Genomic DNA, 24,541 nt, shown 5'->3' on the forward strand with positions numbered 1-24,541 from the left:
TGAAACATTTTTGTCTTCTGCAGACTCAAGAGTCCAAAGAATGAACTGAAGTTCAGCTTGGAGAACTGAAACACACAGGAAACTTTAACCCAGGCATGTTAGGTTTGACATACTTTAACTCTTACGAGATTGGCACCTCATTTGAAATGAGCAACTGGGAAGTCAACCTTGCCACTGCCTCTCACTGAACAAGCCTTTCAGGTTGTCTGTTGTGCTAAAAGGAGGAGGGGAGGATAAAAGCACATAACTGTTTAGAAAAAGCATGTGGTGTCAGCAGGTACCTCTGCTTATCATCAGTAAGCCACACCAGACATAAGGATAAGAGGCTAAGAAGGGTCAAAAGAATGAAGTTCTGAGGCAAGTTCACATTCCAATAAAAATCAGGCAGCAATAGTGAAAGCTGCTGCTTTTCTGTGGAGGAGTTAGAAAGCCATCATAGGAAGTTCTGCAGTTTGACAGCTGTCCCTCAATTCTGGCTTTGCTAACAAAAAGAGAGAAAGGCTTCACCAGGAGTTAACGGTTCTTTATACACTGACCAAGCTACCAGTACTGATTCAAGACTGAGTTGACTGGCTTATTAGAAACCCAAGCTCTAAGGGAATGAAACAGAAATGAGCCTTGGGTAGGCACAGAGCCACGAATTTAGGAAACAGCAGAGAGCATTCTGGCCTCAGTAGGAGGTCAATACTTGCACAGGCAAGCAACTGCTGCTGGTGGTAGCAATGCTTCTCAATGCCTCTGAAAAGAGAGCCCTAAATTTGCTGGCCTTGAGGCTCGAACATGACTTGGTAAAGCTAGGAAAACTGATGCCTGGGAGTCTGAAATTTCAAATTTTAAACACATCCAATTGTATGTGATATTTTTACAATTTATTGTTCTGTTTGGTGAGTTATGCCAGTAAGTCAGTCAGTCTGAGAACTCTTTGTTGCCTGATTACTTTTTAATAAAAACTTTCCTCAAAAAAATCACAACAAAGAATTTGGTGATCCAAAGGGATTAATATCTTTTCATATCTAGCTGCACAGCACCAACACTTGACTGTTCCAGGATGCTTAATCTGCTATGCTGGTAGTAAACTTGGAGGAGGACAAATAGGAAAAAAAAAAAAAAAAAAAGAAATCTGCTCTAAGTCACCTGCTTTTAAATTATCTGATGTACGTTCTTTCCAGTTACATTATACCCTATTGCCAGATTTAACTGAATAGATATTGGAAATGTTAATCTCCAAGTTTCAGATATCTAGTACCAAACTCTACTGCAAGTGACACACAAAGTGTTTTGTCAGTTGAGCTCCTACAGCCCTTCTCCAAAACAGCTCTATGAAACTGCTAGAAAAAAAACCCGCACACATGTACTGTAAGTCATTAATCAGTGCTGTGTGGTGCACATTAAAAAAGAAACTAATGAATGGTATCCACAAAGCCATGTAACTTCTTTACACAGTCTGATATTAACTGTTGAATTTCCTCTAGGTTCTGGCTGCACTGCAGCTGAAGCAATAGCAATATTTAACACCTACTTTAACTACAATTATTCTAGCATGATTTCCAGTGTGGTCAGGACATTTTTTTCTTCCAGGAAACTCATGTTACAAAAGCAGTACTACGGACTAGCAGGATACCCTATGGGATGGCTGCCTATTACTTCTATTTCTGCAGCTCCTGGAAAGGCAAGACCACGGTATGCAATACACCAAGCAAGCACCATCCTGCTCTGTGAAGCCTGCTTGGGAATTTCAAGGTTAGACGGATGCCTCCTGACAAGCCAAGGTGCCCACCTGCCCAGCACACACCACAGAACTTCACTTTTCACTTTTTTTCTTCATGCAGAAGTTGCTAGAAGAAATAAAAAATAAGCTGTGCAGACATGCCTTGGTACACAAGTTGTAATTTGAGAGACCTACAGAATGCTATGCTTCCCATACCCAGGGATGACTGCCTCACACCTTCCAGAGCATGATGAAGCTCTATCAGCTACCTTATCCCAAGAAATGAACAAGAGGCAGCACAGACCAAAAGTGAAAATTAAAATGAACACCAAAATATTTTTAGTTTGCAGCATTCCAAATAAACATGTCTTACATAAAATATTCCAGAGACTCAGGCTACAAAGCTATGAAGAATGTACCGAAAAAACTTCTTATGTTATGTTGGTATTGTGAAGCTATTTGGAATAAATTTATTACTGACTGTTTTGGAACATTTGGATTTGAAAAATATATGCAAGCAATTTCAGTCTAGAATTAAGCACCTTGGATGATATGAAAGCAGACAGTGGCTACCCATGAGGGCCAAGACCATGCCTGAGGCTAGATGAAATGCATCTGAATAAAGGTGTTGTCCCGCCAAATTATTTAGAAATCTAACATTCATAATCAGGGCAAATTTATTGTGACCTACAGTCTGTTTAATCCAAATGCAGGAATGAACTGAAATAATTAAATTTCCATTATGAATAAGAATTTTGTATGTTTCCAGAACAATAAACTGTAGTGCATTTTTTTATGAGGCAAATAATTTATTTAATGTTTCTGGAAAATAATATTAAAAGCTTGCTACTCTTTGCAGTTACTATAATGAATGCAATACATTTTCATTTAGAAAAGCAGTATTTTCACTTCCAAGACTCCTTCCAAGACCTTCCAAGGTAGTCTCCTGACTGCAGAATAGACAGAAACCTATCTTGTTTGCAGGCACAAGTCTTTCATGAACTACAACAATGGCACATGAGTATGACATTCTACTTTACTGAAGTGCCCCCACCCACACAGTGATATCATCTAACCTGACACCCCATAGATGTTTTTTTTAAATGTAAGAAAAAAAAAAAAAAAAAAGTAGAGACATGAGTTGGAATTTCCCCATGGACATAACAAAGCAGCTCACCTCTACTCTTTACAACAGCACATGGGTTTCTCCCTACAAAGACGGTTGATAGGAAATCAGCTTCAAATACCGGTACTACCAGTGGCCTGTTTTCTAAATTAAGGCAGCTAGACAAGCCTGTTTGTTTCTTTCTAATTTCTAAAAAATGTATTTGCCATCACACTTTGTTGTGTGCCCTGGATAAAAACATTTTTAGAAAATTGTCTGTAGGATGTAGCTATACACTTCTATCTATCTGGCAGTAGCTCTAAAATAGAACTCCAGCAGGTCATAACCTTTACCACCACTTAAGCTGCTTTATTTACTTATTCTCTTCTCATTTTGACCCACAAAAAATTTTCAAGTTGATTTTTAAAAAGCTAGTGATTAGTAGCAGTCATAAAACAAATAATGAGCAGTGCAAAGAATGGCTTTCACTCAGTTATTGCTTCTGCTTTGCCCAAAGAAATACACACATTACCTCTTAAAGAATTAAATGGACATCATTATGTTCAGCAAATTCCTTACTTCACAATAAGATTTATGCAATCTGATTAAAAATGCTATTTGTACTGCTCCAAACATGATTACATATATTTTTAAAAAATACGTGTATAGTATATTAAAAAATATAGCCCCATGTAAAAGAAAGGGCAAAGTAGGAGGAAAGTAATTACCTAAAAGCAGTCTTGAATTGAAGATACAATTACAGCATTCACAGACTTTTATGGATTCATATGATAAACCTGAAGCAACTGAAATGCCATACAACTGCTCCAATGTTATTACAGCAGGTTACCCCCCCCCCCCCCCCAACTTACAGACAGGGGTCTAGAACCTCATTTGAGTCTAACCAAGAATGTGAAGTTTTCGACTCTGCCACTTCCTGCTATTGCTGGAAATATTCCCTCCTTTAAACAGAGATGGATTTCAAGGTACTGTACTTAGTGTTGTTTTGAGAGTACATTCAGAAGAAAATGTGAACGTGTAGGCAAACTGGAAACTCTCTGGAGAGATTACCCACTTATTTAACCACATTTCCTGTTTTTTAACCCATTTGTCCTAAGTCAGTCCTTAGACTACTGACAAAAATAGATACAAGTCTGCTATAAATAGCTTATTAGCAGGTCTTTCTTGGTAAAACTGAAAATGTTTTGATAAATTCATTGTTCTTACTAGCTCCATACTTATTAAACTGTGAATTACATTAATATTTCCTTGAAATTCTTCTCTGCATAGCTCATGGTAATTATAAATATAAAGTGCCTTAGGAATCAGAGAAGTCACTGCAAGAATTAATAGCAACCTAAAAAATAGCTATTGATAATTGAAACTTAATGATGAAATTACTGGTAATCTATGTGGGAAAATGCTTTTACAAAGCACAGTTCTGAAGCAAGGGAGGACAGAACCTGATCACTAGGTTATGAGTCAGAAACTAGTTAAGTATTTTGAGATATGAAGGCCAGAGCACTACATCTTAGAATCAGTCGCCTTGCTCTGATTTTCAGCCATGGCACTGATGTTGACGAATGCCACTTGAAGAACTTGACACAAGTAGCCACAAAACTACTCCCTAAAACCATGAAACATAAAGGATTTCAAGACTTGCAGTACTTGTAGTTTTTGAACTATTTTAATTCAAGAAATAGAAATTATGTAATGATGTTCAAAGAACCTGCAAGTTTGTGTTTCAGACAGCTTGGAGTAGCAAGAACTCCAAAGACTGCCAATACCGTGATTAATACCTTTGTCTATTGTAGGGAGTCTATTGCGGACCGAAATTCAGTTTACAGAGGAGAACACTAAGAGAATATTACTACTTCTGTGTCCTTGTGTACAGCCCAAATTAAGATGTCTTTAAAGAAGCTACTGAAGGTGTTCCAAACTATCTGGTACTCCATCCAAACTGCCAGAAGGATCTGAGGAACAGCTGAAGAAGTCTGAAATCCAAATACTTGCTGCTTTCTGATCCTTACTACACTGCTTCTTGGGATAGAATATAACCTGCTTTATCACTAAGAAGATATGGAGAAAAACCTGTAAAGGCCAAACACTATAAAGGAAATGTGAAGCTTGACAGCACTTTAGTTGGTAAGCATCTTATTTGCTAGCATCTTATTTTAAAACATGTGCACGTAGCTGAAGGCCAGTTTGATCTGTATTTGATCAGGAGAATTTTCTTTTTAGATGAATTTACTTTCATTTGTTCCGTCAAACACAGTAACAAAGCCTTTTACCAACCCAGACCTGAAAATCATGAGAAAAGGATGCTGCACACCACGTTGAGAATCGAAACAATAAAACTCTAAAATTACTTCTATTATTGCAGAATAAGACAAATTTCAACCCGTTAATCTGGGAACAAGAAATGTAAATAGCAGAAGAAAACAATCAAAACCCTCTAAACCAAACAAAAAGCCTACGCACTAGAGTAAAAAAAGACCTACTTTGGAGCTTATAGCCATCCATACCTCTTCACATAAGCATACACATGCATTGGCTCACCCAAATCACCACATGTAAAGAAACGCATTTGTGACCCTCACCTGAGCCCAGTACTTAAGATATATAACCCATAGAGACTTGTCTTTATGTTGCTCTCATTTAAGTATTTAAAACACTGTCTGGCACAGATACAGCCATTAAATGGTGGTCTACATGCAGTTGCCTCATCAACATGTGGCTGTAACCCATAAATACAGCCTTGAGACAGCATAAGAATACAAACACTTCACAGCCAAGTTGTACCATACAGATTTAGCAGCACTTAAGAAAATCTTACGGTTTCTACTTCAGCATTAACAGTGTTGGGGCTGTTCGATATTTTTTTTTTTTTTTTTTTTTGCTAAATTTAAGTGACTATATGTGATTGACTTAAGAAACCCAACAGTATCAAATAATCACAACTACCAGATATTTAAAGTAGCTGGCTTGAAGTAGACAAAAAAAAAAAGAATTGCACTATGAGAAAAAACATTTTGCCAAACTACAACATAATGGTTTTGTTTTGGATAGTATATACTGTTCTTCCTGAGCGGGGAAAAAAAGGTTCTGAAGAATGAAATTTATGTGTGAGATTCTTAGATATAACAAACTTTCCTTGACATGAAAATTAATACATCTAAGGATGTATTATTACCTTAATTTTTTCTACCAGCAATCCATTAGCAGTAGGATGGCTCCCTAAACAAATACTACCAATTTTCCCAAAAGAAAATTTTTTAAAAATTACCCCTTCTGTCCCCCATAATTTACAGCATATAAATGCCATAGCATCACCTATATAAATTCTATTATCACTAGATCTCTAAGAACAATTTTAATGCTGAAGGCTTTTCTTTTGATAAAGCAGAGTGTGTTAATAACCAACATGTAAGGTGCTGAAAAATCAATAGGGCATCCCTGGTATGAGTAGGTTTCCACCAATTTTAGCAGTTTGGAAGGCAGGACTGAGATCCTTCTGTGTATATCCAGAAGTTTGGCAGAGTGGGAACTTAATAGCTATTTTCTGGCCACAGAACATTCTGAAGTTGCCAGTATCTGTGAGCAAGAAAAACACTGAAGCAAAACATAATATTGCATGTAAGAGGGAACAAACTGATTAGTGTGTGTGTATATATATATATATATTTGATATATTAAAAAAAAAAAAAGCCTTCTGCATCAACAGTTTCTCATGAAATAAAGTTACAGCATGCTAACCAAGAAACTGCTCTGCTCCTTAAAAGCTCTCTCTGTGCATTGTTTTGGTCCCTCCTTCCCCACCCCAGATTTAAGAAAAATAGAGAAACTGTAGAACAGACGAGTTGGTGGGTGGTGGATACTAGGAGTATCATCATCTTGTAAAACTATACCAATGTTCTTCTGAAGCCAGGTACTCACATTGTTTCCAGAACTGTAACCTGTTTGTTATTTACCTAAAGTAGTTTCTAAATTCTTCACAAGTGAGCCACTTAGGAAAAAAGAAAACAATTGTACAGCTTCACTTCACAATTTTGACATAGTCTTCCAAAAGCCTGAGTATGATAATATATCATATTTGGTGGTTCTTGCCAATCCAAGACACGTCTCACTGTACAGATGTGTAAATTAAATGCCCAGTCACACATCTAGTGGTGTCAGCAGGGACTGGAGTCAGCAACACAGACTTACCCCTTCACACTGCCCCCAGATATCCCAATACAGGAAGCAAGAAGCATCAATTCAAAAAGATGTGTTTCACAGATAAAAGAGGGTAGCTATATGCACCATAAAGATACAGAATGACCAATTCATGGGAAAAGCAAGCCACTTCTTTAATTGTGAGGTATACTAAAAATCAACATCTCTATCAAAACTGAGAACAGTTGAATCAAAAAAATGTCAAGCAATATTTCTTTCCATTAACACAAACCAAGCATAGTCTACAAGAATATTCATTTATTTCTTTCAAACACTCTGAAGGTGTCCTTTCATGATTTTGTAAAACCTAAAATTATTAAAACCTTTCAAAACACAGACTCACTCAGGAAACTGTGTGTTCTTCTCATAATTCCTGAAGTCACTGGTACCTTAATAATAGCCTGTCATATGCAAAATGACAGCAACTTCATAAATGAAGAATGGGCTTAGAAGTATACTATGTTTATGAATTTACTTCAGTTGTCACTCAAATATTGTTATTATAAGAAATGAGAAAACTGAAGCCAATGAATCCAAAAGAGACCCAATTTCATAAAAAAAAATTAAAAAAATTGCAACAATACAGACACTAATAATTTTAGTTTTCAGTTATGTCCTGCATCTGTCTAACCTTCAAGCTACATAAAAAAAAAAAAAACTTAGTCACCAGTGAAACAAGACCTGCATTTATTATAGTGACTTAAGACAGATACACTTTGGTAAGTAAAAGAAAAGGCAAACCTGGCAAAAGGAAGTAGAGTATGAACTTTTAAAAGGTTTTTTTTTCCAAGGAAGAAACTTTAAAAGTAGTGTTTTGAGCAAAAAGATTACTAGCAGCAATACGATACATAATTTTCCTGTCTTTTAGAGTGTAACTTTGTTAGTACAATTAATGATTTTTTTTTAATCTTGCTATTCTATTGAATTATATCAGAAGTACAATGGTCACAAGCAGGCAGCACAGATAGAATATAAAACAACTAATACTTTTGGAACACGATACTGCAAAGGTCTGTGAATGTTCTTAACCCAAAAAATCCAAAGAGTCAGCCACACACTGAAAGAAACCACAGGACTGGCTGTTAGTATTTTTACATACTTTCTTCTAAATGATTTTGTGTACCATTTGTGGATACACGAAATTTTATTTGTCCATAGTAATTAAATTCAGCAAACTGGCAACCAACTCAAAGCCATGGTATTAGCTTACAAGCAACCACTAATAGGTAGCAGTATTTGTAGGCACGGTGGAAGTACTGAGTCATGGGAAAGATCTGCCCAAAGAAAGGGACCTTGGTTACAGATGCAGTGAATTCTTTGAAAGATGTAGCAGAGGTCATGCTCCGCTTCATTTCTCCAAATACTCAAATTTGAGTTCTATGGCAAAATCTAAGGGGGTTTTTTGTTGCTCCCTGACTTGGTAACTTGCAGTGACCTTCAAGAGGTAGTCACCATTTTGATTTTCAGCCAGTCCTTATTTCTACAAATGTACATTATTTAAATTGGAACCATGTACTGCAGTCAAGTGCATGTAGATCAGCAAATCAGTAATAATTACTCACAAAACCATACCTTAAATTTATGGCAAAAAATGACAAACTGAATTTCATGTAGAATTTTATTTATCTGTCTGCTTAAATAATGAGTGAGCTAGAACCAGACCACAGCAGCTTTTAAAGATGTTACTGCAGTAAATGCCAAAACAAAAAAAAAAGCCAAAACCAACAACCTTAGTGCCTTATACTCTGCTAAGAAAAAGCAAAAAATGAGGTAAAAACCTGTTGTGAGGCACATACAGTATTCAGTGAGAACGCATATTTATCCTATTCATCAGAGTGAAGGTGAGACGCTGTAACTGGCTTCCAGTGTTACTATTTCAGAGTTTTTCATTTCCAAGTTTCACTGAATCCCTACAGCATTTTGAAATGGGCATCGGTTTAAAATGGAGAATGTCTTTGCATGAACTGAAAAAACAGATCCTTAAAATCTGTTCAAGTCCAAAATTAACATTTGGAAGCTATCTGGACCCTGGGGTGACCCACAATAACTGGAAAGTTTAAGATTTTTCACAGTTCAAAGTAAAGGGTTTTAATAATTTTGAATCACTTCAACCGCTGAACAAGTCCAACACTATAATTTCATCCACACATCAATAAAGTTTAAGTGTTTCATTAAATTTAAATTGCTATTTGTCGTGTAAAGAAATTTTAAGCTAATGAAATGCTTTTTATTAAAATGGATCTGCTGTACTGTTAGGAGCCTATCATATTTTCCCACTTAAAATGTAAGAGTTCAAGGGCTTGGTAACTTGGCTACAGAGAGAATACGCTCCAGGCTAAAATTTGTATAGAAATTTTGTATAGAAAGCTGAGACTTTTTGTTACACTAAAATTTTCAACTTAAAACCAAGCACACAGCCCTTTGCAGAAATGGTTACTGAAGGACCAAGCAGATAGCTGTCTTCCCCACTTTGCTGGTTTTTCTGTTCAGTGGCAAGCTATATCTTGGAGACTGTATTTTCATCAGTGTTTTTAAAATGTTAATAACTGCAGCATCCTTAACTACTGCGCATATTCAAGGATTAGAAAATAATTTTTATCATTCCTCTTTCACCTTGAATGCAGTCTTGTTTATGCTTGACCATAAACCCCTTATGCAATGTTTCAAGCCATAACCAGAATATGAACTGACCAGTGAGATTATTAAGGGTCTCAAGGCTTTTGGACTTCCTCTGCTGAGCTTGTCTGCAGCAAACCCCAGGTATTTTAAGATGATTCTCTACATCTGCACAAGTGGTACAGGAGGGACCATAACACTGTATTTTCTATGGCCCTTAAAGAATCCCCACCACAAACACCTCTATCAGTGATGAATACACAGTTATGGATTGTTTCTAACTAGCACCACTATGCTAAAGGATAACAAGAGAAAATCATTCTCTAAGCACACAGTGTGAATTACAGGAATCATACAGGCAGCTTTCTGCAGACAAGTGGCTATTTTGATGCAGTTGAGTTTACTTAGACCAACAGCAAAGTTCTAACTTGGGACTTTCTATTTAAATATTACACACAAAACTCCAATCCTTTATAATTTGAGCTAGAGGACTACAACTTAGCTTCAAACAGCAGCCGACAAGCCTCTGCTACAGATCAGCCATTATCAGTCATGATCTATAAAAATCTTTGAATGCCATACTGGAGGCAAGTATGGTACAACTTCCTACAACCTGCCGACAAACAAAAGAGACTTTTGAGTTGTCAGACACTGCTGTAAGTAAATCCTCTAGAGTTGCAATAACTATCATCTCATTTAGGTATTAGAGTGACCTCTAATACTGTCAGTTAGAAAGGGTATATGAACGGACACAATTCTCAAGCTACAAGATGACTATGATACAGTCTGACCAAGAAATTGCAGCAACATTTTATAGATAGAAGGCTTTTGTGCTCATGCTCTTCCCATCCCTCAAGCAATATAAATGAAGTGTGGTCTAGGTCTTCAAAGTTTTCAGATGAGAAAGATTTTTATAAACAGAAATGCCATAAATTATTGCAGGAAGAAGTCTGAAAGGTAAAGCCAAAGAGAAGATGGGTGGGATAGGGATGACAGTCTAGTAGACAGCTACTGGTATGCTTAATAGCCAAAAACAATAGAAAATGGGACTGAGTGAAGGCAGACACTGCAAAGCAAGAGGAAGCATAAGAAATAAAATAGTTAAGTTGCAGATGAACATACTTTATGCTTGCACATGTGAACTCTAGAGTTTGCTGAGATCAGCCAAGAAACTCGATGCAAAATTGCAGGAGAAAATCCTGCATGCAAGAAGTATGCAGAAGCACAAGAAGATATATAAAAAAGCCTACATGCAAGTGCAACTCAGTATGTGGCAGGTAGGGACCAGAAAATGCAGTGCCTCTTCAGGACAGTTTCTGCTGTGATTTCTGTAACAGAAATTTAAGATAACCAGTCAAGCAGAAACTATAGGAAGCTGAAGAAACAGTTCCTTCTCCTGTTCTCATCTTTTGCAACTTTTTTTTTTTCCTGTTAAAGTACAGAAAGGGTAAAACGTCCATTCAATTTCACTAGCTAGAATGGATCCTTAATATTTATAATTCAGACACTAATGTAATGTGTTAAAGAAATCATATTGTTGCAGAAGTGAAAAACACAATGAAACCTGACTGTCTGAAAGTGAAATTGACAAAAATCTGAGGTTAAAATGAAGTTACACAAATGAAGGTATTTTGAAACATGCAGTGAAACTTGTGCTTATATTTCAAGCAGGAAATCAATTTATTTTTACAAAATTAATTGAAAGGTTACAATATGTCAACCCCTGACTCTGAAATTTTAGTATGATTCAACTCTGTGAAGAACTGTATGTAGTAAACCAAATGCAAGAACTGCATTCGTGCAACACATGGATTCTTACATTTGATAGTTAAACAGGTCATTTAATGATGTTGAACTCAACACATCCTAATAAAAATTTGATTGTTGACAAAGAACATAGTTATTATTTCCTTACTATAATGACAAAATATGAATTTACTAATGTATGTTGAAAAACGGTTTGAATGAAATGAAGAAAATGAAAAAAGAAAGCATATTTTAACTGGAATACTTGAAGAGGACTGTGTATAGGAACACTCTGGTGTTCTAAAAGAAGTTATAACACACCAGCACAGATACAAAGCTGTTTCTTCAAGTGCTGATCCTCTTTTGTGCAGTCCTGGGATGAGTGGGGTAGGGGGAAAAAAAAAAAAACAACCAGCCCAAAACAAACACCCTTTTCTCTCCCCCCCCCCTCCAACTTGCTGCTACAAAAAGTTCCCTTTTCAGTAGCTGAAGTTACTCTCACCAGTGCTGACATCCCCATGCACTCTAAACTGCAACCCGAGAAACACTGCAAGAAAATGAAATACAATGGCACACAATGCAAGAATGTGCAGGTTGCAAGATAATTCTGAAACCATCCAGCTGAAGTGTTAGAAGAAATCTAAAGAGTTACAGATTTCAAACCAAACTATTTTGCAAATTTATTTCAATCAAAAAGTAACTGCCTATATTTCTCAAAAAAAAAACAAACAAAAAAACCAAAAAACAAACAAAAAAAACCCCCAAAAAAACAAGAAAAAAAATTCTACTATACCCAAATGTTTTTAAGATGTAAATGCACTTGTCATCTTTCATGTAAGCAGGGTACTGGTGCCCCAAATTAAACAAAAGAAGAAAAGTTAGGGTTGACAAGTATGTCGCTGTGTAACTACAAATTAAATATGCCTTTTGATATTTCAATTTTAACTGTTGAGTACCTTTTCATCAGGCTATTGCCATTAGAAGTGTTTTATTAGATTTTTAGATTAGACAAATAACAGATAAGAGATGTGACAAGTATATCAAATCAGATTTAGCAGATCTGACGCACTTAATCTTTTACTGTAAGAGTGGCATTTGATATATTTGAAGTGTTCCAAACAATGCTCCCTTAACATGCTAAACAGCAAGAAATTCAGATATAAGTCTACTATATTCAACTTATGCCAAGTACAGAATGATTATCTAAAAAACACAATCAACTTTCAGCAGAAAATGTGAAATCACCTGAAACTTTCAATGCAAGGTGAAATTTTAAATACTACAAAATCCCCCCAAACCGCCCAATATCTGACACCTCCAGTGAAACACAGAATATACATATTTTAGAAAGATTAGACTAGCACCTGCACCTCTGTATGCCGTGAACTTTGAGTGAATGCTGGCTAGACTGTACAGCAGCCGGCATTTGAAAAATAAGTCATGAAAAGTGATGACCATATCTGAAATCCTCAGGAAAATAAATGAACACCCACTTTTTGTGTGGATTTCTTTTGTACGGTAAAGAAATCCACACTTATAATATCAATTTTATGTAGTTTTTGTATATGTAAACAAATAAAATACAACGAAACTTGCCACATTATTAAAAATAACTTGACATTTGTAAGCAAAATTCTAAAATAATCTAAAAGACAAAATGTCCACATACTACTACTTCTGCTTGTACTGTACAAACTTCAATACACAGAAATCTTTTAATCCAAATTTAGAGTAACACAACCACCTCATCCATCCTCCAAAAGCCTATCGGCATGGAATCTAGAAGAGCTCACAGACCAATTTTGTCAAATGACTAAGACAAACATATATGCATTTAAAATAGAACTTTAATAAACCCAATAAAATGTAACCTGCTATGAAAGAAAGAACAGAAACGACCTTGTACGCTGAACTGATCGATCAATTTACACAAAAAAAAAAGCTGTAAACTCATACTCAGCAACTGATTAATATTGTTTCCCATTATTCCTTTCATCTCTTAATTCTGTTAATACCACAGATTAAATTAGAATGTTTCAAACAAGAAAAAAGAACCAAACTAGATTTCATTGTTTCTACATGTTAGAAAGAAGTCTTTGTTGTAAAGACTCAGAAGCCAACACTGAAATTAAAATGAATATTTAAATGAAAGTTATTTATTAACAATAAAACTAATTAAGTTAATAATACTTACTTCTAACACCAGCAGTCACACCTTAGATCAAAATAAATGGGCAAATGTATAATTACATTGCATGCAAGTTCTGACGTTCAGAGCTTTCATATTGAAAAAAGCACGTATGTTGAAAAACTAAACAGTAAAAGTTTCAGCACATAGACTAAATTAAAATTTGCCCCATGCAAACAATTTGCCTTTCCTTATATTTAACACTATAACAAAAAACATATGTATAAATAAATAAATACCTGATAATTACAGGACATTTGCTTAAGAGACCATGCCATATGCTTTTTCCACACTGACAGAAACACGATACAAAATTTTAATATTACTTATTTTCCAAAGCTTGCTCAAAGAGCAGGCTTCTTAATTTCATTCTAATTCCTTCTTCAGAAATGTTCACTTATTACAGTTCTTATTCTTCCATTTTCCCTTCTATTTCCCCATGAATTATATGATGCAAGGAAATATTATCCTTGGTACTTACAGGCAGATGCCTGTAAAGTCATCTTTGACTTTGTCAAGGTTTTGGGTAATATCTGTCTGAATATTCCATACATTACAAGACTTTAGGTAGTCAAATTAAACATGAATGTTCAAACTGACAGGAGTCAAAGAATGCATTTTAAAGACAAAACCAAAAATGCTCGAGTTATTAACATGACATAGAAAAGACTGGACAGAATCCTGCCTCCACTTTTCTCCCCTCCCAGATTATGCTTCACTCGCTTCTCAAAACCTGTAACAGCCGAGTACAGATTTTTGCGTGTAAGAGCTTCACGTAATACAAACCCCAGTTTTATCTCCCAAATAGCCTACATTTCATGAAGCAAGTCAAGTGTACCCATGTGGGAAAAGAAAATATTATTCAGAGACTGGATTATACTTGATTGCCTTTGTGTAGTTTTTTCTGTACATAACTTTTACGGATATAGAAAAGAAAGGAAACAAAAAAGCAGAAAATTCTCTTACTGCACTGGTCTATATGGCTCAACAGAATTAGCAATACATACATGTAAATTTGGTACAGTAGATTTATATGTATTTGAGTCATGTGGCAGATGTAGACCTTGACTTTTGTAGCCTCAATTCTAAAAAGGAAACAACACTGATAGCACTGGCAAGGTAAAACACTCAGATCATTGTGTTTCTCAGTGGTACTGAGAAAAAACATATACATATATATATATATATAGACACACACACGTGCGATATATATAGCATGTAGCACTGCCTGTAGCGTTACTGTAAGTTTACAGTAATACATTAGTAACTTCTGCCAGCTGTGCAAAACAAAGTAATCAGTAACATTAACAGGATGTCATCGCTAGAGGGTGAAAGTGCAAGATTGAGCATATTTCTTTGATTACACTGCAGCTTCTGGTAAACTTGCTGATCTACTGAGTACCAGACCTCTCTGCCCTTTAATTTGCACTTCAAGTCTGTATCGTTTGTATAAATCCCTTGCAATCCATTTCTGTGTTAATTCTATTCCTAAATGCTATCCTAATGTATGTTTCTACCTTGCTCATCCAGTCCTGGTTTCCTCTCTTTGTCCACCTTTGTTCCTTGCTTGATACCAGTCTTCATCACAAGCTTTTAATTCCAGTCTGGTCTCTCCCTTGCAGTTACCTTAATTTCTACCAGCACTGCTATGCTCTCCAAGAACAATTCCATCTATCCAAAAGCATTACCTTCCCGACAATCCAGATAGGGTGTTCTCTGCATTTTATTCAGACTTCCAGCTTCTTCATTCTGCTTGGTAACATTCCTTTCTTTCTCTAGAAAGGAATACTTGCTAGTGCTTTACTGGTGCAACTGTTCAGAAACAGTTGCAGTCTTGAAGCTCTGGGCTGGACTAGCAACACGGGAAATTCATGATCATAAAATTCTAAATGTTATTTCTAGCCAATTCCCCAGTATTTTCACACTCACATTTTTCAAAAATGTTGTTTGCAAAAGATATATATCCATGGCATCAACATGCCCAACTATGGATAAATTTTAAATTGCCAGATAAAATGTTTCAAAGTCTAAGACTGCATCAGAGAAATTATTTGCCTTTACCTTATCTTTTAAATATTAGCAAATTGATGCCTTTGTCCTCTTCTTTCAGAGCACCCCCTCTTCTTGTCAAAATTTGGCTTTTTACTATTGCTAGTACTGTTGAAAGCTAATGCAGAAGCACCATACAAAAAAAACCTGCAGGCCAGACTTCTACATCTTGACAACTGGGCATAGTTGTACCTACTATGTAACACAGAGTAACTTTAATTATGCAACACTGCACATCACTGATAGTAACAGTGTAGGAACATGGCTGATGCCTAAATTTTGCCTTACCAATATCATCAATGCTTTTACGTTTAAAAATTAAGGCTACAAAAGTCAAGATTTAAAACAGGCAAATTGCTCAAAAATAAAATCTTTAAATTTTTCAGTCATTATCTATTCTTCAGTAATCTTTATAGTTTCTACTATACAATTGATTTCCCCCTCCCCCCCCAACAAATCAATGTGTCGATCTTTAACAAATCTTTGAGTGAACTGTGTCTTTGACTGAGTGTGCCTCGCTCCCAGTCATCTGTGTAATAAGGTAGACACTTTGCATGCTGTACTTGGAGATGAGCTGTAAAGTAAAGCTCTGTTTGTGTTGGGTTTTTCTAAGAGCAAAATTAAAAGGCAGTATGCGTACAGCAGTACTAACTGCATCTTTTAAATTACAAAAAGGTCTATTTTCTCAACTATAATCTTGCTGCACAATTCAACGACGTTTGTGAATACTAGTTTATTGGACAAGAAAAATTAATCATATGCAATATGCCTGCTGGATGGTGTAGGTTTGTTTGGTTTTGTTTTTTTTTTTTAATTGAATTATTGCCCCATGAAAAGGTGCTTGGGTGCTGGGTTTTTTGTTTGTTTGTTTTTCCAGTTCTTTTTGATAATAAAGCTCGTCTACCTCTTCCAAGAGAGAGGTTTCCCAGTCACTTACTAATTTTATCTTTAGAGCGCCAAATATTTTCAGCATCAAGTAACCATCATTATAAGCTGACAAACTGAACATGCCCAAAGTTAAACTGTCCTGGTTTCAGCTGGGATAGAGTTATTTTTCTTCTTAGTAGCTGGTACAGTGCTGTGTTTTGAATTTAGGAGTAGAATAATGTTGATTAAACACTGGTATTTTAGTTGTTGCTGAGTAGTGCTTACAATAAATTAAGTAACCCTCACAGAAAGGAGGCTAGGGGACACAAGATGCTGAGAGGGGATATGGCCAGCACAGCTGACCCAAACTAGACAAAGGGATATTCCATACTACATGACCCTTACCATATGACCATCATACTCATAAATTAGGGGAAAGGTGGCCAGGGCACCCCTGCTCAGGAACATGCTGGGCATCAGTCGGTTGGTAGTGAGCAATTATTTTTCATTTGCATCACTTTGTTGTTGGAGGTTTTTTTGCTTTTGGTTGGTTGTTTTTCTGTTTGTTTGGTTTCTTTTGTTTTTTTGGGGGGGAGGTTATCTCTCTTTTTTAAATTTTTACTGTTTGCTACAATTTTCATTATTGTTATTATTTCAATTATTAAACTGTTTTTATCTCAACCCATGGGTTTTCTTACATTTACCCTTCCGCATCTCTCCCCATGTTACAGGGATGATCCAGGTGAGAGCAAATGGTGTGATGCTTAGTTGCTGGCTGGTGTTAAACAACACTCTTTTATACCAATAGCCAACGGGTACATTTGACAAAATTTATCCATCAGAAGGAGAGTTCATCAAGGTGGAGGAGCATGGAAGAAGGGACTAAGTGTTCCTTTTTAACATGTCTGGCTTGAAGATTAACAAAAAAGAAAAATCCAACAAACAAACAACTTTTTTACTACTTCATATTGGCACCTCTTGGCCACCACCATGATACATTAACCCAGAAGGAGTTTCTAGTACTCATCATCTTCACTTTGATTTTTGCAAAAAAGTTGCAGAGAAAGTGTGAAAAACCAACAATAAATTGGGCAAGCAGCAGGCTAAGGCACGCCTCTAACAGAAATTCAACATTCCCTTTAAACAAAAAAATACTACAGAATAATCCCAAAGGTAACGCAAGTCTAGTAAACAGATCTCAATGCATTAGATCAAGAAATGAACATATAAAGAAGCTGACACAACAACTTATTTCTCTTTGTCAGCTGGTAGGAATGCAGATATGCCAAGCAAAACCACACTCCAAACATGATGAGAAGTTATATATTATCCAGATATAAATTTGAATGTGCAAGATTAAACTCTACGTTATTTCTACTATAAACTGTAGGTATATTCTAAGCACAAAAGTAGTAACAAGAGATAGAAGAGATACTTCTCTAAAGTAATAAACCCCAAGACCTTTGTGTTTTTAAGGCACACCAAGCAAACACCACAGCTCTTGATACACAGATTACAAGTTTGCTTCTTGTTTTACAACCTTTAGATCAAATTAGATCAAATTTTGAACTACCACAAAATTCCTGCTAAGCTTACCATATACAACTCCATGAAACAATCAAAATAAGGAAGTACAAATGTCATGTCAACCATTTACAAAAAATTAATATAAGATCATCTTCAAAATGCTGTGTACTATGTTACTGCAACTAATTTCTATTCGATATTAACCAGGCATCCATGTGAGAAGTGATTTAGATCTGTAAATTTTGACTAAAACAAATCAGATGTTCAAAGGTCCTAACTGTTAAGTGTGCACAGCATTCAGTACTTAAAAAAAGGAAAGGCTCATTTATATTACGCTTCTTTAAAACAGAGGCTCTTAAAGCACCTAAATAGTGACTAATATCTCAGTCATTCTAAATACCTTATAGCTGCCCTTCTTTGATGGTTTAACATTCTTTGCTGAACTACTGTTATAGCATGAATTTTCTTATAATTTTACCTTTTCAGAACTATAATTACATCTATTACAAAAGTAGCCAGATTCTCTGGAAAAAATCCCAAACAAATCTCAATGAATTTCATAAGAAAATAGCAAAGATGTCTTTTATAATTCTTTCTATTATATACAAGCAATGAAGCAAAATAATCACAAAAAACAAGTATTAAAGAGATTATCAATGATGAAAGCTGCTTTAATCATTTGGGGGTTTTTGAAAAATGATTTAGGAATTAAGTAAAGTCTGTGAAAAAGAACTTATAATGAGAACTTGTCAAAAGCTAAAAACACAGACTACAAAAAAGTTTTTAATGGTAAAGTATACTTCAGCTCCTATCAATCACTGTTACAGTAATTTCAGAATTTAATAAGTAGATATTTACCTGCGGGAACAAGACAATCTTTCCAATCAAAATATCCTGCATAAATGCCAGGTTCTAATGACCCGACTATCGGATCTGCCTTGAATTCAATGTACATTTCAAACAGTCTTTGATCCAGCTCTTTCAAGGATTCCATACTAACCTGAAAACCAGTGGGGAAAAAAGAAAAAAAAAAAAAAAGGAAGAGATAAAACATCATAAATGCTCATTAACTACAAGAATTAAGTCACATACCCAAAAAATTTACCTCGTGTCATCTTTAATTTTCGATAAAGAGCAGCAAGTATTTACACTTTTCGTTCCATAATTACATATATGAAAACCTAGGAACTTTCACATTATCTGTCCATCCTACCCAGTATTTTTTTTTTTTCTTATTGTGCTCAGCAGCAGACATTTTTGGGGAAAGTCCAAGGAATGCCAAAGCAGGCAGATCACTCTAATTGTCTAACAGCATGATATTTTTTCCCCTGCATATCAGGAGGTCTTGATCTTGCACCACGTAAACAGTGAGTTTTGTCAACACGTTAAAATGTGCCCATAATAATTTCCAATCTGATACATGAAGATTTTCATATAATACTTAAGATATACCAACTGCAATTTTTCAACTTCTCACTATCTATCTGCTCTATATTTAACAGGCACACAGATTTATTTAGGAGTCTCTGCCTTCTGAAACAGTATATGTGAACTTTCTTGCTTTATTTCAAAGCACCTTGGTACAGCAGATGCATAGGGACAGCTTACCAACATCTGCCAACAGCTCTCTATGCAGTTTTTAGTAATTCACACAACTTAGCCATACTGAAAGCTAAAGAGATAGGCATAGTTCGTTCATTGTATGGGAAACTTTAATTTTACACAAGACTTTTTTATACCTCCTGTACAGGTACAGGGGGTATAGGTACCTTACAGCTTCTAAAACAATTCTGGAATGCAATGCAAATCATAAAATACTAAAGTAGAAATTCAGTATCCTAGGATGGTAATGGATGCTAAATGCAAATAAAATGTGGAAAATATCACGTGACTTCTACTTAAATGTATTTAGAACAGCTTAAGCGATAGAAAAGTAAAGATTTTAAACTACTTCTCGTTTTCCTCAATCATTAGGGAAAAAAGCATACATGAAATAATCTTCAGAAGCAAAGGGGTTTAAATGTGAGGAAAAAGGCAGGTCTAGACCAAACCAGAAATTAAGAAAAAGAAAGAAAATAAGAATACCAACTCCTTATAATTCCTTTCTAAATATTTAATACTGAAAACTGTAAAATAAGCAATGAAGATTTTTCACTGCAGGGATATCTCTGAACTGTGTTCTCCACTGGCATGCCTATATTGTTAAGTGAAGGGGAAAGCAAACTGCAGTATATAGGAATATACGAACAGCCAGGAATAGACAGACAAATAAGCCTTCAGGAATCAGATTGTAAGTGCAAGGGAAAAGAGATCAAAGTTGCTGTCAGATTCAGGAAAGTTGAGATGGTGAAGATGGTCTTTTGAAACAAGAGACACTACCACTTCCTTGCTTTTCTACCTCATAAATCTCCTTTAATTTGTCATCCTTCAACCTGCTTCAAGTTCAATGCACAATTAACATAATGGTGCGTAAAACTGTTTTTCAGCTGGTGGAAAGATTACAATTCACCTGAATTTGATTTTGAGACCAGGATGGGGGAATGAAGCAGAGAAGTCCTCAGCAACGTCCATTGTGTATACCCATTTTCTTGATGCTCAAGAGGGGTAAATACTCACAAAACCATACCATTCACTCACTGTTTTTCTTCTAAGAATTTCCCTGTAACTACAGTTTTCAAATTTGTATTAAAGCCATTTGAGCCTCTATTCTAGTAACCCCTCTGCCTTATCTAAGTATCAGAACTCTGGAAACAATTGTATCCAGAAGCTTAAAAAATAAGCTAGGATGAATGTAATGGGATAATTCCCCACCTACTTGCTAATTAACTAAATGGATGATAGAGCGTTGAACTAAAGAATCTCCACAGAAAAGCACTTAAAAGATTTATGTAAAAATTCAATATAACTACAGGTGAGTATCATAAGTATGTGCCAAGATGGCATGTGTATAAAGCGGAGTGTAGAGTTTGGCCATTTTATATAAATTTGTATTTAGCACAGTAAGAAAAATATCGAAACAGCAACAATGTAGAATGTAAGGAAATTTCTTGGTTATCATTTTATGATTGCTGTATTTTCATATTAGATAATCATGATTTCCCTGCTAACAGGCAACTTTAGAAAGAACAATGGGCAGTTTTTATCAACATACACTACAAAAATCACATTAAAAATCCATATATAAAGCTAACAATTTAAAAGTACAGTTTTGTTTCAGTCATCTTAAAACCAAATTGTGTTTTTCTAAAATTCTGTCAAATCTTTATTACAATTTTTATCTAATAATAAATTCAATAAAAAAAATTACAGGAGTTCAGGTGACAGAACAAAAACCTGAAATAAATCAACCAACACATCTAAACCTCTGTGAACAGTGAAGGGTTCAAAAACTGCTCTCTGACTATCTAATTATCCAAATTCTCCCAGGGAGCATTACTGATTGATGGGTCCCAAATATGCCTATCTGGGCCAGTCAGTGTTTTCAAAGGGTTAATACAGATTTGTAATTAATCTGCTACTTCAAGATTTGAATTTTGTCGTTTATAAAACTACCAAACTTTTAGTAGCAATGCTTTGATGTGGCTGTACAAGACGGTGTTGAATACCTACATAACGGATGTCTTATTTGCTTATATAGACAACACTAACTGTACTTTGCTCAACTCTCAGTTGTCTCAGTAGCAAAGAACCACAATATACAGAATAATTTTGTATACTGTACTAAATATACAAATCATATCAACCCCATTTAAATACTATTCAAAATTACTTCAGCCACAGAAATTCAAATAACATTCAGGCAGAATGGAATTAAGTATGTATTGCACAGTAGAAACATCAGTTTGAGTGAAATACTGTACTCTGTACTGGAAAAGATAACATTTTACTTCAAAGCAACAAATGTTTCTGGAAATAAACTAGGTTTATTGCCCTAAAGGATTACGTCACAACATTTCTCATAAAAAATGATTAATCTTTACAAAAAGGCAGGGAAATGAGACAGCTACTGCCACCCACTTCGACATTTTCATTCTTTGAAAAAAAAAACCAAAAAACAAACCCACCCCAAAAAAACAAACCAACAAAAACCAAAGCACAACAAAAAACCTCAACTAGTTTATGAACAACAGCTATCAGTAACACAGACTGCCAGATGAAATAATTTATCAAGTATATTTCTGAGATAATGATCTTTTATTCTCAGCATTAAGAGAACACAGTGACATTAAACAGCTTTACTAAGAAATCTGATAAGCTTTCTGAAGTCCTGAATAAGAGGTCACATTTGCTAAACAAGCTATTTAAGCCTTACAGGAACACATACAACCGTATTGTCGTCGTGTCCAACTGATGCTTACAGTCCCACTAATTTGTAGAAGGCAGACCCAAGAATACTTTTAGCCATCTGAACACTTGCACTTAATTTCCACAGAAAACAAAACAGTTTTCTTCAAGCAGTGATACTTCATTCCAGTGTTCTCACTTACTTGAGTTATTTTTTCAACACCTTGAAAGCCATGCTTCTCAAAATGTTCAGCTATATTTAGGAAGGTATGACGCTCCAGATAACGGCAGTTACTGAGTGCAATTAAAAGCCTCTGTTCCTAAAAATTTTGTTTTAACAGAAGAAAAAGTATAATAGTTAGAAAAGAAGCATCAGCATGACCAACACTGTAAATGTGTAGTATTTTAAATTTCTGCATGTGACAAACATGCTGATAAATAAAGTGGAGTTTACAAATATTTATGTCAATAAACCACCAAGAACTGACTGAATTATCAAATATGATGACTGAATGTACGCTTTTCTTATAGGATCCAGAGCATTCACTGGAATAGCTGTGACTAATACAGAACTGTGGTTAAAACGTCGTTACAAAAATTAGGTTTGGACAGCTTTCCAGGAAGCTGTTTCTGGCTTTTACTTTGTTTCAAGAAATATGCTAACAATTATGATGATTATAAAATTAACTGAAGATCAGGGTGGTAAGATACTGGCACAGGTTGCCCACAGAGAAAGTAGATGCGCCATCAATGGAGACATTCAAGGCCAGGCTGGATGTGGCTCTGGTCAACCTGATCTAGATAAAGATGTCCCTGCTTATTGCAGGGAGGTTGGAACTAGATGACCCTTGAACATTCTTTCTAACCCAAACTATTCTATGATTCTGTGATCTTCACTTTCACATGAAGTTGGCTAAAACTAGGGAAGCAGAACAGCTACTGACCAAATACAGTCACCTGTTCTAAAATACTAGATAATTCAGAAGTACATAATATAATTTCAGCAATTAATTTGAATTTTTTTTTTTTTTTTTTTTTTTTTTTTTACATACAAGAAGGTCAAACACATTCTGGATTTGAGATACCAGAATTGCATTTCTGTGACCTTGATGCAACAAGGTGTAGTTTCCGAAAAAACAAAGAAGCAAACAAGACAGAACTAGTACTTAAATAATTTGGTCTTCCCTCTTCCCCTCTCTTCTCCAAATGGCAAAACATTTTTCTACCTCAGATAGCAGTTCAAAATCAAAACCAGCAAATATTTTGAAAACAAAATTATTTGGTAATGAAGTCACCATAAGAATGGAGATCTGGTTTTCAGACCCAGAAGAACTCCTGACAGTTTTGTATTCCATCAGTATGATAATTAGCACTGAGATACGCAGTTGACTACTACTTTAAGTTATAAGCAGCTGGTATATAGGCTACTGAAAAAAAGAGAATTTTAAAAATACAGTGATGATTTTTACTTTGATCACTCACTTTCTCTGTTCTCATTACTCATTCAGGAAGGAGAAGATAAAGAGTTCTGTGATTGACAGGAAAAAATTAATATGATACTATGGAAGTCAAACATTGTCTGAAATTGTTACTATCTTTCTTCTTATCTAAACCTTCATACGTATGACATGCATGAGGAAACCACAGCCACAAAAATGGCAGTTTATCAGCAATTAATATCAAAATCTATGTGTTTCAAGAATAAAATTCTTTAAAGAACTGATTATTATAGTCTGCAATTCAGAAACTTGCCGTGATTTGGCAATCTGATTCTTTATTGTAGCAGGAATGCTTATTGCTCTTGTAAATAAGCAAACCTGGGCTTCTGAGAACATTTAAAACTTGTACTAATGAATATTAACTTCACAAGAGGCTTCACTAGGTTTCTTTCATGGAATAACTACATTTTTTCATTAGCTACCAGACTAGAAGAAAGAACATTAGCCACAGTGTCAGGAAAAAAAACCCTTTTTTTTTTTCCAATTTTCCAAAAAGCAAAACCAAATCCAAAGAAGTCAAAAAAATAATTACTCAGTAATGTTTATTTTTTTGGGGGAAACTACAGTCCTGAATATCTGTATTTTCATAGGGTTTAAAAATCAACTAATAATCAGAACAGTTCTTATAATTTATAACAAGATGATAAATCAAAAGTCACATCTTCAGCTGCCTTAACACAAGTGCTATTTTCACTGATTTCAATGATGCCATTTCAGTTTGAGGAAGATGTGGTTTT

At 35.2% G+C, this 24,541-nt stretch overlaps 1 protein-coding gene across 3 annotated transcripts in view; it reads right to left on the reverse strand.

The window, feature by feature from the left end:
• The window catches only part of EXOC2 (exocyst complex component 2), a 127,350-nt gene that overhangs the window by 16,221 nt on the left and 86,588 nt on the right, over positions 1–24,541 (reverse strand). For all 3 annotated transcript variants that reach the window (XM_080611708.1, XM_080611706.1, XM_080611707.1), the window contains 2 exons: positions 22,509–22,625; positions 18,880–19,021 (listed from right to left, as the gene is read on the reverse strand). In XM_080611708.1, coding sequence (XP_080467834.1) covers positions 18,880–19,021; positions 22,509–22,625 — 259 coding nt within the window. The remainder of the gene's footprint in view (positions 1–18,879; positions 19,022–22,508; positions 22,626–24,541) is intronic.

This window comes from Psittacula echo, assembly GCF_963264785.1.
Source record: "Psittacula echo genome assembly, chromosome: 2".
Taxonomy (NCBI): domain Eukaryota; kingdom Metazoa; phylum Chordata; class Aves; order Psittaciformes; family Psittacidae; genus Psittacula; species Psittacula echo.